The sequence below is a fragment of the Myotis nattereri genome, assembly GCF_964212035.1.
Source record: "Myotis nattereri genome assembly, chromosome: 2".
Taxonomy (NCBI): domain Eukaryota; kingdom Metazoa; phylum Chordata; class Mammalia; order Chiroptera; family Vespertilionidae; genus Myotis; species Myotis nattereri.
In genome coordinates, this window is record NC_138076.1 from 99920057 (window position 1) to 99936109 (window position 16053).

Sequence of the window (16053 nt, forward strand, 5' to 3'; positions counted from 1 at the left end):
AAAAATTAATAAAAATATTTTAGGAGAGTTTCATTCTATAATCAATCTCAAAATAAACAAGAAAAAGGGAAAGCAGGAGGGGGCTTGCTGTGAAAAATGAAAAAAGAGGACTCCAGGCTCTACTGGGTTTCCTGGCAGGCAATTATGACCAGCTCAGAAAATTGTCCATTACCAGCCCTTTTTAATGATTTCAAAACTTAAGGGAGAAACTAAGATGGCGACATAGGGAAACACCGAAATTGCTGCCTCCTACAACAACTTCAAAACGCAATAAAAAGACAAAACGGACATTATCCAAAACTTGCAGGAAGGCTGGCTGAGTGGAAATTCTACAACTAGAAGGAAAGAGAAAGGCACATTGAGGGTCAGGAGCTGCGGAAGTAAAGTGCAAAGGTACGGAGGCTCGAGAGTGCGTGGAAGGGGGCTGGTACCTGAGGATGCGGCTGTCTTTTTGAATCAGGAGGGAGTCACAGGCTCCGGACTGCTCTGAACTCCAGTTCCGAGAAGTCTCTGGGGACCCAGGACTCATACCGGGAGAAACTGGACTGTCTGGCAGCGGGCAGAACTCGGAACTCAAGGGCGGCTTTCCCTCAGAGGTGCTTGCAGCAATTGGATTGTCGTGACACTGAGACGGGTGCGGCCCCTTAGGGCAGGGCTGAGAATCCGCCATAGTTCCTTGTTCCGCCCTTTGATTCCCTGAGACCCCGCCCCACCCAACCTGCAGCAGAGGCTTTTGCATATGAATGCCCTGGCCCTTTGCAACCTGAAAATTATCTAACAAACTGCAGGTGGGCCACAGACCCAGAACTTCCAAGAGAAGGCCCAAGACCCCACAGCAGCTTGCATTGCTTCACAGCTGGGCCTCATCAGGGCACCTCAAAACTCCAAAAAAAGGACGGGGAATCTGCAGTTCTCTCCATAGCTCCTGCTGGGTAACCTCCAAGAGCCAGTGTACCCAGTGGCCAGAGGGGGACCATCCGGATTACAAACTCCTCAGATCCATAAGGGACACACCCAGGGGGCAGACTCAGTGAGCACCAAAGCCCCACTGAAGCAAGTCTTGCCCCAGAAGGGTGTCTTCAGCACAGAAGTTCTCCCACTGCAGACACAGCCAAGTCTCACTGCCAATTGGCCTGGAGCTCAATTCCTCCAGTGATCCTACAACAATCAAGGCATAACTACAACAAGACTGTTCACAAAGCCCACAAGGGGGTGCACCAAGAGTGTCCACCACAGGTAACGGGGGAGGCTGAGCCACTGGGCCCTACAGGACACCTAGCACACAAAACCACTCTACCAACACAGGGAAGCATAAAAAATGCGGAGACAAAGAAACAGGTCACAAATGACAGAAATGGAGGAAAGCAAACGACTGGATATAGAGTTCAAAACCATGTTTATAAGGTTTTTCAAGAATTTTATGGAAACCGCCGATAAATTTAGTGAGACCCTCAAGAAATCTAGTGAGACCCTCGAGGATATGAAAAAGGACCAACTAGAAATTAAGCATACACTGACTGAAATAAAGAATAATATACAGAGATCCAACAGCAGACAAGAGGATCCCAAGAATCAAGTCAAAGATTTGAAATACAAAGAAACAAAAAATACCCAACCAAAAAAGAAAAAAGAAAAAAGATTCCAAAAATATGAAGATAGTGTAAGGAGCCTCTGGGACAACTTCAAGCATACCAACATCAGAATTATAGCGATACCAGAAGAAGAGAGAGGGCAAGATATTGAAAACCTATTTGAAGAAATAATGACAGAAAACTTCCCCTACCTGCTGAAAGAAATAGACTTACAAGTCCAGGAAGCGCAGAGAACCCCAAACAAAAGGAACCCAAAAAGGACCACACCAAGACACATCATAATTAAAATGCCAAGAGCAAAAGACAAAGAAAGAATCTTAAAAGCAGCAAGAGAAAGAAAGTCAGTTACCTACAAGGGAGTACCCATACGACTGTCAGCTGATTTCTCAACAGAAACCATGCAGGCCAGAAGAGAGTGGCAAGAAATATTCAAAGTGATGAATAGCAAGAACCTACAACCAAGATTACTCTATCTAGCAAAGCTATCATTTAGAATTGAAGGTCAGATAAAGAGCTTCACAGATAAGAAAAAGCTAAAGGAGTTCATTACCACCAAACCAGCATTATATGAAATGCTGAAAGGTATTCTTTAAGAAGAGGAAGAAAAAAAAGGAAGTCTTACCATTTGCCACAGCATGGATGGAACTGGAGAGTAGATAAATACCACATGATCTCACTCATTTGTGGAATATAATGAACAACATAAACTGATGAACAAGGACTGATCCAGAGACGAAGAGGCATTGATTGGACTGTCGGGCCTTGGAGGGAAGGTAGGGGAGGGTGGGGGTAAGGGGGAAAGATCAACCAAAGGACTTATATGCAAGCATATAGGCCTAACCAATGGACACGGACAACGGGGGGGGGGGGGGAGGTGGGGGCATGAGTGTGGGGGGGTAGGGGGTAACGTGGGGATAAGGACACATATGTAATATCTTAATCAATAAAAAATATATTAAAAAAAGAAAAAAAATATTGTCAACTAATTTAACAATCTCATTTCTGATTCAACAACACATAAAATGTATACTAAAATAAAATTTGTTTGACTGAAAAATTAAAAAAAAAAAACTTAGCCGAAACCGGTTTGGCTCAGTGGATAGAGCGTCGGCTTGTGGACTGAAAGGTCCCGGGTTCAATTCCGGTCAAGGGCATGTACCTGGGTTGCGGGCACATCCCCAGTAGGAGATGTGCAGGAGGCAGCTGATCAATGTTCCTCTCTCATCGATGTTTCTAGCTCTCTCTCTCTCTCCCTTCCTCTCTGTAAAAAATCAATAAAATATATTTAAAAAAAAAAACTTAATTAAAACATGGATGATGGTAAAATAATTAAGCACATTTTTAAATCAAGTTATAAGAGGTTTTATAAATATAATTGTCCTTTCCATGGTCTTTTGGTAAAGGATATATGCTTATTCAGATGATGCTACCCTTTTCAAAATAACTTCTGACCTTTGGATCTATCTTTTGGTATTTGCTTCCCTGCACTGTTTACTAGGTACTAGCAAAATAATTGAATTTTAATTTTATTCCCTCTCCTTGTCTCCAAGGTCTACTGAGTTCCTCTGATTATCTCAGTATCATTTTATCTTGCTCCTGAGGGCGCCTGAGGACTAGTGTGGTCCCAACCTGAAGCTAGGAAAGTGGTGCTAGAGGGCAAGGGAAACAAAAGAAAACATATACAAATGTGACTACATCAAACTGAAAAGGTTTTGCACAGCAAAGGAAACCAGCAAAATGAAAATACAGCCCACTAAATGGCAGAACATATTGGCCAATGATATATTCGATAAGGCGCTAGTATCCACATTTTATAAGTAACTTATACAATTTAACATCAACCCCCCCCCCAAACAATCCAGTTAAAAAATGGGCAAAGGACCTGAATGAACACTTCTCCAAAGAGGACATACAGATGGCCAATAGGCATATGAAAAGATGCTCCCAGTCACTAATCATCAGAGATATGCAAATTAAAACCACAATGAGATCTCACTTCACACCTGTCAGAATGGCTACCATCAATAAATCAACAAACACAACAAGTGTGGGTGAGGATGTGGAGAAAAAGGAACCCTCTCCAACTATTTGGTAAGAATACAGATTGGTGCAGACACTGTGGAAAATAGTATAGAAGTTCCTCAAAAAACTAGAAATGGAACTGCTTTATGGCCCAGCAATTTCACTTCTGGAAAGATACCAAAAAATCCTGAAACACTAATTTGAAGGAATATTACACCCCTATGTTCATTGCACCTCTCATTATTTACAACTAGAGGCCTGATGCATGAAATTTGTGAAAGAGTAGGCCTCCCTTCCCCCAGCTGCAGGCACTGGCTTCCCTCTGGCACCCAGGACCCTGGCTTCTCTTGCAACCCCGGAAGGATGTCTAGTCTAATTAGCATATTACACTTTTATTATTATAGATAGCCAAGATTTCAAAGCTTCCCAAATGTCCATCAGTAGATGAGTGGATTAAAACGCTGTGGTACATTCACACGATGGAATACTACTGGTCAGTAATAAAAAGAAGGAAATCTTACCTTTCGAAACAGCATGGATGGACCTGGAGATTATTATGCTAAGTGAAATAAGTCATCCATAGAAAGATAAGTACCATATGATTTCACTTGTAAGTGGAATATAATGAACAAAATAAACTATCAAACAAAATAGAAGCAGACTCATATATACAGAGAACTGACTGACATCTGTCAGAGGGGAGAGAGTTGGGGGACTGGGTGAAAAAGGTGAAGGAATTAACGAAAAAGCAAACAAACAAAAATCTCAGACACAGACAACAATATAGTGATTATGGGAGGGAAAGGAGGTTGGGGATGGTACAAGAGGATAAAGTGGGGATAAATGATGATGGAAGGAGACTTGACTTGGGGTGATGAACACACAATGCAATATACAGATGATATATTATAGAATTGTATACATGAAACTGAAACTGGATAACCAGTGGGTCAGGGCTGCCTGTCACTACTTGAGTCAATTCAGTAGAGACAGTGTTGAGCTGACAGTATGAAAGAGCAGCAGGTCATCCACAAAAATCTCTCTGCAAACCCCCTTAAGCTAGCTGCTTATGTAGGGTAGGATAAAGATTACATGGGGAAGTAGGCTATGCACACTGGGGTGGGACTCCATTGTTTGGGCAACAAGGTTGTTAATCTTTCCATAATAATAGGTAGTTCTTGAATGAGAATGGACTTTATTCCAAGGTTGACTCCCAGGTCCAAGGTTGACTCCCAGGGGGCTTACAACTCCCAGCCAGGTTAGAACATACTTTCTTTAACCAGAATAAGGCAATCATGGTTAACAGAGCATGATTAATATTTCCCAATACTATAGCTAGTTCCCAATATTCTACTTTTGCCCCTAACAAAACCTATATAATTTTATTAACCCAATGTTGCCCCAATATATTCAATACAAATCAAAAAAGAAAAAGAAAAAGAAAGTGGTGGTAGGAGAACTGATAGAAAAGTTTGTGTTACCTGTCCAGATCCAATCAGGAGAGAGAAACCATTTAGCAATTTGAACAGGGAATGTATAATATAAATAGCTATAATAAATTATAACAGGAAACTGGAGTAACAAGGGAAAGGTTAGTAAGAAAAAGAACTCTAAACATATATGTGTTTGGAACAACTTACATAAGGAGCAGCCACTACCCTTAGAGCTGACACTGAACCCAGGGAAGAGGTCCTTGTTGTGGAGGGCATGGCTGTAGCTCACTGAATGATGGAGAAGTCATTCTGGTGCCTTGTTGGGGGAGCTGTGTCCTCCAGGACTTTCTAAATGTCTCCTCTCTCGGGAGTTGGTGAAGCTGTTCCTGGAAGGCTTCTCACCGCAGACACTCTGCTACAAAACTGGCTGGAGTAGGGGGAATTCTGGAGGAAACTAGTTACTGGGTACTGTTTGCAACCATACACTGCAGGCCCACATTTTGCAGGAACCTGCTGAATGAGCACACCAAAACCAGGAAGAAAACCCTTCCTCCTGCATTGTCTGTTCAGTGTCCTTTCCTGACAAAGCTTAACATTGTGCCAGCAAGCAAAGGAAAAACAAGGGGCACAGATTCATTTTCATAGAACAAGCAATTAAGGGTAAATTTGGTGCTGGAAAGCAATAAATTGATAACTGGCATTGTTGGTAAGACATGGAGTAGTTAAGGAGTCAAACTAATGTCTATGTGTTTATGAGCTACCTGCCTCCTATGAGTAAAATGAATGATAATGTGCTTAATGGAAAGGAATAATTGATCAAATATTTATTATATCATGTTTCTCAAAAGGAAAAATAAGTAAAATATGAGTGTGTGTGTGTGTGTGTGTGTGTGTGTGTGTGTCTTTATCCTCCTGGCATACTGGTTTCAGTATAAGGGTTCTAACACAGCTTTCATAAAAAACATCTCTTCTTTTTTCTGAGATTATAGTCATTTTAGTATCTGTGTTTTTAAGTGGTTTTAATATTTTTATTTTTTTAGTGAAATAGTGGTCATAGTGAAGGATAGTTTTTGTTGTTGTGGCTGTTTTATTTGTCTTAGAATTTTTTCTACTTAGCAAAAAAACCATCCTATATTAGTATTCTTTCCACTTAAAAAAATTATACTAGTCTATGAAATTCAAATCTGGAAACCATTGCATTCAACTAAGAATTTATTAATATAAATTGTGACACATCACTATTATTATTTTGTGAAATGAATAAAAAATTTTGTATTTAGAAACTGAAAAAAACCATTTGTCACTTTATATTCGACAATAATGACATATAAACGTATGAATAGAACTTAAATAGTAGCCAAGGCCATTCACTTTACATTCAATGTCTCCACTTAAACTAACCAGTTACAGATATTATTATCACTTCTTCAGATATCAAAAATCAGATGGAGTTAAATAATTCTGAAAGGCCTTATAGCTAGAAAACAGCAGAGCCATGATTTAAATAGGAGTCTGATAGGTTCCAAAATCTTCCAGGATTTAAATGTCTGACTGCCTCCAAAAACCTTCCAGTGTCTAGGGAAAGACAAAAACTGAATTAAGGAGTTAAAGTGGGATTTTCAAAAAGTATAAAAGACTAATAGATCATATATTTTATGTATGTGTACACACACACACACACACACACACACACAGAGAACACCCACATAATTCCTAGAGAAAGGAAATGTACAAAGGAACTTCATAACTTGTTTTCAAAACTTAATCTATATCATGTACATAAAATTCAATGACTAGTTTCCATTTTCACTAAAGAAATATAAGTTAATAGATTATACAGAGTAAACCAATGCAAATGTATTGTAATGTGCATTAGTGTATCAGAAAGGAATGTGTGTGTTGCAGATTTGACTAGCAGTGGCTTTACCAAATATGAATTTACCTGCATCATGTATCAAGATGTCCACACATATGGATCGTTGTTGAGATTGTTTCAGTAGCTCAATGTTAGGGGCCAAACTTCAACCCAATTCCCTTGGCCTTCCTCTCATGGTTATGCAATGCCACTACAGTTTCCACCATCACATCTCCTTTTAAGCAAGAAGGGGACAAGAGTATAACAGCTATATATGACTCGTTTTATCAGCTTCTCTGAAACATCCTGACTTTGGTTTTATTCTCATTAGCCAGTGCTGGGTCAAATATCCTTACCACTAGTTGTAAGGGAATTGAGGAAAGCAAGAAATAGCTTTGTCATGATTGCCAGAGACCATAGGTTAACCACATTCTGGCCTTGGGGCCAATTCAGGCCCTCCTGTTGTTATAAATAAGGTTGTTGTTGTTGTTTTTTAAAGTTTTAATGGAGCACAGCCCTGATCATTTATTTACACACTAGAGGCCCAATGCACAAAATTCGTGCAAGAGTAGGTCTTCCTTCCCCTGGCTGCTGGCACAGGCTTCCCTCTGGCACCTGGGGCCCAGGCTTCCCTCATAGCCCCAGCTTCATCTGGAAAATCATCTGGAAGGATAGCCATCTAATTAGTATATTACACTTTTATTATTATAGACTAGAGGCCCGGTGCATGAAATTTGTACACAGGGGTGGGCGGTCCCTCAGCCTGGCCTGCACCCTCTCCTATTTGGGACCCCTCGGGGGATGTCTGACCCCTGCAGGAACGGGCCCAAACTGGCAGTCGGACATCCCTCTTGCAATCCGGGACCACTGGCTCCTAACCGCTCACCTGCCTGCCAGCCTGATCCCCCTAACTGCTCTCCCCTGCCTATCTGATTCCCCTAACTGCTCTCCCCGCTGACCTGATCCCTAACTGCTCTCCCCTGCTGGCCTAATCCCCCTAACTGCTCTCCCCTGCTGGCCTGACCCCCCCTTAACTCCTCTCCCCTGCTGGCCTATTCCCCTAACTGCTCTCCCCTGCTGGCCTGATCCCCCTAACTGCTCTTGCCTGCTAGCCTGATCGCCCCTAACTGCCTCTGCTTCGGCCCCACCACCATGGCTTTGTTCGGAAGGATATCCAGAAAGTCATCCAGAAGACATCCAGTCTAATTAGCATATATCCCTTATATTAGTATATATTGTCTGTGACTGCTTTCATGGTACAGTGGCAAAGTTGAGTAATCATACCATAAGGCCTGAAAATATTTACTGTTTGGCCTATTACCAAAAATATTTCCTGTCTTCCAGCTTAGATCAATCATGATCCATCACCTGAGGTTGAATACATGAACACCTTGGGCATAACTAGGCTTTTGTTAAGCAAGGAATGAGGAGGAAAGAAGATATTGCAAAAGAACCAACAGTTATTGACATAATTAGTTGGGTCACCTGGCCCAACTAATTATATACAAGATCAAAAAGTTAAAATACATTTTCTGTTTTAAGTCAGAGGGTCATATTGAATATATAACTTTTTTGCTTCTTCATTTCCCAATGAGCCAATTAAGATAATTAAGAAAGGTAGAATTTTGCAAATATATAGAATTAAATGATATATAATGAATTTAGGAAGATGTTCCCTAATTACTGACTTTTATATAGCACTGCCTAAGATATTGTCAGACTAAGTTTTAGACACATATTTTACTGATGGAAACTTCCTTTTAAACTATTTATTTTAGGTCCTTGCATACACTGAGGGACTTCATGGAAAATGGATGTTCAGTGAGATACGAGCTGTATTCTCAAGACGTTATCTTCTACAAAACACTGCTTTGGAAGTATTTATGGCAAACCGAAGTAAGTCTCCTTAAATATTTTCAAAGAAAACATGCTCATATTTTAATGCTATTTATTTGCATGGTGTAATTCTGTCTCTTCTTTTTTCCCTGCTGTATTTCTCTCTGTTATGCCCTCACTAAAATAATAATATTAAGAAATTAATATTTTTGGAAATATTAATCCTAGATTTATCATAGAGAAAGTTATACAGAAAGGTGATTTCCAAGAAGATACATTACCTTTACAAATAAATGGTGATAAGCTCTTGAAAATGATTTCTGAAATTGATGGTTTGCTCTCCTGTACTTTTCTAAATCATGATTCTACTTCTTTCCACAGCCTCGGTTATGTTTAATTTCCCTGATCAAGCAACAGTAAAAAAAGTTGTCTATAGCTTGCCTCGGGTTGGAGTAGGAACCAGCTATGGTTTGCCACAAGCCAGGTAATTATATCATGTTATACATTATCTATGGGTTTTATAAAACATACTTCATTTTTAATAAGACAGAAATATATATAGGGTTATACCATTATGATTATTACTAGTGGCCCAGTGCATGAAATTATTGCACGGAAGGGGGCATTCCCTCAGCCCAGCCTTCACCCTCTCCAATCGGGGACCCCTTGGGGGATGTCCATACCTTCTCATAATCATGGACCGCTGGCTCCTAACTGCTCACCTGTCTGCCTGCCTGATCATCCCTAACTGCCTCTGCCTGCCTGATCACCCCTAACTGCCCTCCCCTGCTGGCCTGATCTCACCCCCAACTGCCCTCCCCTGCAGGCCTGATCTCGCCCCCAACTGCCCTCCTCTACCAGCCAATTTGGTTCCAATAGGTTGGTTTCTATGCCAGTCAGCATCTCTGGGCCTATCAATGGAGCCTGATCAGAATGGCAGGCTGATCAGCAGTCCTGGTGGAAGTCCTGAGAGAAATGGAGGCACAGCTGCTGGCCCAGCCCAGAAAGAAAGAGAAAGGCAAGTGCTGATCAACAGCTGCCACACAGGCTATGGATCAGACCCTGCTTCTCTCTTCAGGCCTCTCTCTGGGCCTGATTCGCAGCCCCCTCAGCAGTCAGTGCTGGGTCACTGTGCCTGCAGCTGCAGCAGTCACTGCTGGGTCACCATGGCAACCTAGCACTGACTGCAGGACTGACTTCCGGTTGGTCTAGTCTCTAGTTGTGACAGACCCAGGGTTTTTATATATTAAGATAATTAGTTGAGAACCAAGGGATTTTCTTTTTTTGCAGGTTATTTGTAGGGAAAGAGGTTATGAAAACAACTATTTTAAGAATGACAGGATAGTTAAGGCATAATTTTATATAACATATAGAGGAGGAAGTAAAAAATTGATTGAATATAATAGCTAGTATATAATTAAGACATTTTGCTTGGTGATCTTACAGGAAACATACCAAAAGCCTCATGATGTTTGTAATTGTAATGTAATAACATATAATTTGTTCTTATAAATGTTTCTTCATTAAAGTAATAAAACTCCTAGCATTTATTGAGATTTATAGTCATTAATTATGGTTTAGTTTTACAATTTCCTAAATTTTTCATCTAGGTATGTATGTGTGTATGTATATATGTATGTATGTATTTAACAGTACATGATTATATTTAACACACAACTTTGGTACAACCAAAAAGTAAAACACCACAGTAAAATAATAACAAAAAACAGGGCATTTTATTTGCAATGCGAAAGAAATGGTTAACATTTTTAGTCACAAACAAACTTTTAGAAACCAGTAACAGAGACACTATAACCCAAGGAAACTGGAAAAAAGAAAATGGAATAATAAAAATATTTAAGGATTAAACAGTAACAAAGAATAATTTCTCTGCAATAACACACTGTCACAGAATAAAAACACTGACATCTAATGTTTATCAGTTTTGAACAGTGTTATAGTTTTAACCCTCAGAACTGAAAACTGGCAAACAGATTGATGAATATCTACAATTAGGGTGAAAGCTAATTTTGAATCAAAATATAAATTTTGAATATCCTTAGCCTGAGTAATTCCAAGTCATTGAAATTATTTCAACAACTTAGTTGAACAAATGCAAAGTGAGTTATATCAAAGCATGGTTAATGCAAAGAAAATATGTGGCCAGTATAAGCGCCCTAAAACACTACTTGCCTATCAATTTATCAACACAACCCAAAAAGGATGTGCACAAAATCCATTAATAGTAGATAATAGCGTAGAGAGTACAGTCAATAATACTGTGATAACTATATATGGGGCATGGTGGGTACCTGAAATATTGAGGGAAAACTGTGTAACTATAGGATTGTCTAACCATATGCTGTGCACCTGAAACTAATACAAAATAATATTGAATGTATAGTGTAATTGAAAAATAAAAGCAGACAGTATATAACACTGGGGGGGGGGTACAATTAAAAGGAAAATAACATCTTGGTATTTTTAAAGCATTATTTTGAAATCTTATTTTATTGAAGACTAGAGGCCCGGTGCACAAAATTTGTGCATGGGTAGGGTCCCTAGGCCTAGCCAGCAATCAGGGCCAATCTGTGGGGCAATTGGCCTGGGGCCTGCGGGCTGGAGGCAGCTCTTGAGTTGAGCATCTGCCATTTGGTGGTCAGTGCACGGTCGATTTGCATATTAGGCTTTTATTATGTAGGATACTAATCTAAGCAGGAAACAGTAAATTTTGTGTATTATTAATATCAGTTAGTTTTGGGCTCTAAGTAACTGAATGAATGACTAAGTGTGACTTAACAGATAGAGTTCTTTGCTTTTTAGTTTTTGTCTTTAATGTAAAAGATCTGGAGTTGCAAGTATTGGCTCAGAGGTTCAGAGATGTTAGAATTCTTAGTTGGCCTCATGTTCACAAAATAAGTACTACTACTCCAGACACCACATCTTCAGACAACTGCAGTAAAGCAGGGGAAAGCCACAATGGATTCTTCTTAGAACATTCATGTTTTAGGAAAGAATATATTGCTCAGAAGCCTCCTGCAATCTATAAGTCCCTTTTGGCCAAAATTGGTCACCTTCCCATTCCTAAAACAATCACTATCAACAGGAAGTGTGTTTACTGGCTTAGCCCCCAGAATTCAGGGAAAAATATGAACTTGCTATCCCCAACTTGAAAAAAATAGGGTGTCTTTTGGCAATGAAGAAAGAGGCATCAGCTTTGGGTAGATAAATTAAGTCCCTGGGAATTATTGCACAGAGCTGCATGGATGGAAAGGAAAACTAATCTTCATCTGTGTCCCCTCAAGTAGGCTACAGTCATTTAAAAGACAGGGACTGTGTCTTATTTATCCTTTTAATCTACAGGATCTAGCATAGTACCTAATTGTAGAGGTGTTTTTAAGTGCTATTCAACTAGAATTACCTTATATTGTCATGTATCTATTCTCTTTAAGCTTACAGTATAAGAGCAATTTACTGACATGTGTGCACATGCTCAGATATTTGCCAGTAGACTGACAAAATTAAATTAAGAAACTAGTAGATAAGTAAATAGTTATATAAAATACAGGCCAAAAGAAAAAAGTGCATTTACTCTATCAAGGAAATGTAGTTAGTTTTGCAAGACTTGGTCTTATTGAATCTAAGCTGACTGATGATAATCACTACTTCCTTTCCCTGGTGATTACAGACTATTTAATCACCAATTCAATAATTTTTTCAGCAATTGACATTAAGAACTCACAAGGAGTTCTATATCCTTTTAAAAAACAATCTGCATCTTGGCATCTTTCCCAATGACCATGATTCTTCAAATATTACCAATATGGGTTTCTCAATGACATGTGTGTGATTTCCTTCAATAGTCTTCAACTTGTCTGGACCTGAATTAATTTAAAAAAAACAGAGCTCTTCTACTATCTTTGTTACCTATTACGAATATTATTTCCTTTTTAACCACATTCAGTCTTTTTTACTTTTAGAAAATCATTATTCTTGATAGAAAAACTGGAAACAAAATAGATGTTCAGTAGTTTTGGTTCCACTGTTACTTAGTACAACCACTCTATCTTAAAATACTGTTTCATTGTTTTTGGTTTTCTGACCAAACACTCAATTTGGTCAATGACCAAAAACTCATTCGTGGTTTCCTAATAATATTCTCAGAAATTCAGTTTGTATAGCAGAAGAGGGTTGGAGGAACACTACATTTGGCTTCATTAGGCCTGTTATTTGCCCACTGGGTAATAATAACAGAGCCAGGTAGTTGGTAGGAACTCACCACATATTAATTGAAAGAATGAAAAGCACTAGGTAAGAGGAATGACACTTTCATCTGCTACAAAATTAGGGAAGTATCATTGCATAGAGATGTTTTATGAATGTCTTGAGGTCATAAAGTAAAGGCACTTTGTCAAACTGTAAACATGTATACTCAGGACAAATATATGCAATCATACACACACAGATATAGATAGATAAGCAGATAAGTGGGTAGGTTGGCAGGTAAATAGATAAACACACATACCTCTATAAACTTATGTGTGTGATATGTAAGATCTTGTTATATTTAGCGAATTGTGAAAGAGAAGGATGATGCTGGCTCCTACAAGAAGCCTTCCTGCTTTATAGAACAACTAAGGGATGCATTCTTTGCTTTCCTTTCTTGACATTGAGTTTTGTCAGTTTAAGCAGAGTTTATTAAACTCTAGGAAACTTACCCTAAGCCAAACCCATAAAGAAACTGATTTACAAAAAAACAAAAAAATTATAAAATTCAGAGGCAGGTATTCTGCAAGAATAATTGACTTCACAAGTCATTTAGGCTACTTCTTGGGCAAGCCTACCAAAGAGATCAAGTTAGAAATCATATTGTTGCTTAATGGTTGAAGATTTAGAGTAAAGGGATATTTCCATTAAGCTAGCATAGCTTAATGAATGCCCTTTTAATTAATTGATATCCGTAGCTATTATTTATTGAACACTTTTCATGCACCAGGAACTATACTTAGTGTTTTCATTTATAAGTATTATTTCCCTTAATTCTTTTTTATAGGGGGTGGGGACACTTATAAACAACAGGCATTTATTTCTCTCACTTTTGGAGGCTGGGCAGTCCAAGATTAAGGAACTGGCAGATTTGGTTCCTGATGAGACCCGTTTTCTGGTTCATAAATGGTCATCTTCTCATTCTGTCTTCACATGGCAGAAGGGAGCTCTCTGCCCTTAATTCTTAAAACAACCACATTTTAAAAACAAGGGGATTTGAGAGGAGAGAAGACAGTGGCCAAATAGGCAGACCTTTCTTGCACCTCCTCCCAGGGCCAGACTAGAAATAAAACTAAAGTGGGGAACATACACCTGGAATTACCAACTGAGGTCCAGCTGAAGAGACTTATATGAAGGACAGAAAACACCTGGAGGCCAGCAGGAAGGGCCAGGTCCTGAGAGGGCCTGCCATGGGCAGCAGGCAGGTCAGCCAAGAGTGAGGAGAGGTCCCTATGGGAGGGGCTTTTCCCTTAGAAGGTAAAGGCCAGAACACCAGAACTGAGATCAGCAGCCCATGTAACAACCGATGTAAAAGGCAGCAGGGCTGCTGGCCTCCGTGGAGTCTGGAGCCAGTATATTGGAGCCGGTTGAGAAAAAGCTTCAGTTCTGTTTTTTTGTTTTTGTTTTTTGTTTTTTCCCCCCAGAGCACAGGAGTTTCCATTTGTAGCTACTCACCCAAGGCTTTGGTGCAGGTAGGGTCATGCATACCTGAGATGTCTAAGGAAAGGCTGGGGTAGAAAGCATTGTGGCGGGTCGGGGGGTGGGGGTAGAGGGGGAAGAAGAGGTGGAAAAGCAGCAGTCAGGAGTTCTGCATTCAGTAGGTCATACACCACCAAACCGAAACAGCCATTTTTCCTGAGAGGATCTAGCTAGCCACTCCCAGAAGCCACAGCTAAGGAAAAGGAAAAAGCCCTGTCCTAGGTGATACAGCCAGCTACTCTCAGGAGCCCTGCTGGCCACACTCTGCATCTTGACCTTTGCAAAATGGAAATAGCTGCAGAGGCCAAGCCTATAGGTTTGAACAGCCTCAGGGAGGCTCTGTCCTGGGAACTATCCTGGGAAGCTGACTGGTGCCTCTACCACACTGGAGAGCTGATAGAAATTCCAGGATTCCAGCTGATCCCACTGGACTGCATACATGAATCTCTGCCCAGCCAAGGGCATAGTAATATTCTGGACCACTCACAGAGTAGCTTTTACTTTGCCTGAAATCTGAACATTACCTCCCCCTCATGGGAGACGTACCTAAAGCCCTTTCACAAACAGACTTGTGAGTGATTAAAATTGACAGCTGCCTGGCAAGCGAAGGTGCTTGGAGGCAGAGCCCAGGGAACCTTGGGAAGCTTACTGCCTCAGCCCTGTGCCCCATGCTACAACAAAACTGCTTTAGAGGGAAGCTTGGCCTCTCCTGCACACAGTCAAGTCCTGTGAAGACAGACACAAATTGTAGATCCATTGGAGCTTCAAGCAAGTTACTGAGAGCCAAAGGAGGACAGTTTCTGACAGTGGCTAGCACCTAAGTACCTCCTGGGAAGCCCAGAATTGCAGACAGAATAGTTAGTGACAGTCATCAGAAGAGCAGGATCCAAAGAATGCTTCCAGGAAGCACTAAACTTGGCTGAGATGAATTTTACCCCCCCCCCCCTCCTTTCATTTTTTTTTCTCTTCTACTGATCTGCTTTATCTGCTTTATTGATTTGTTATTATTTTAGTCTCTCTTGTTTCATTCATATATCCAATTTTTTCTCTTCCCCTTTCCTACTCTTTTTTTTTCTTTTTCTCCTGCTTTCTCATCTTTGTTTTCTTTTCTTATTTTGAGTCTATCTACTTTCTTCTCTATTTTTCCTTCCAATTTTATTTTATTTAAAACAGTTTTTCTCCTCTACTCTTTATTCTTATTTTCTTTATTTTATTTCTTCCATCATATTCCTCCACCCCCTTTTTTTGTTTTCTTTTCTCCTTCTATATTTTTTTCTTTTCTTATATCATTCTTGTTCTCTTTTATCTTTCCTAATTCTACAGTCATTGCTTTTGTTGTTGTTGTAGGGGTCTTTTGTATGTTCTTGTTTTGTTTCTTTTCTTTTATGCTTTGTTGTGTTGTATTTTGTTCTGTTCAGTCAGTACCTCCACAAGAACTCACACAATGTGATCTGGGGTAAGCCTCAGAGTCAGCCAGCCTGAGAGGAGATTCCATCCATGAATGGGACAACAACATTGAAGACCCGGTTACAATAGGAGAACCGAAATAACTCAAACAATTGGCTTTCCT

General features: G+C 39.9%; 1 protein-coding gene across 1 annotated transcript in view; it reads left to right on the top strand.

Annotated features, from left to right (window-relative positions):
* NBEA (neurobeachin) overlaps window positions 1-16053 on the top strand; it is a gene marked incomplete at its 5' end in the record, with an annotated part of 948936 nt that overhangs the window by 740142 nt on the left and 192741 nt on the right. Inside the window, 2 exons of the mRNA XM_081083035.1 lie at window positions 8681-8798; window positions 9120-9222. Coding sequence (XP_080939161.1) covers window positions 8681-8798; window positions 9120-9222 — 221 coding nt within the window. The remainder of the gene's footprint in view (window positions 1-8680; window positions 8799-9119; window positions 9223-16053) is intronic.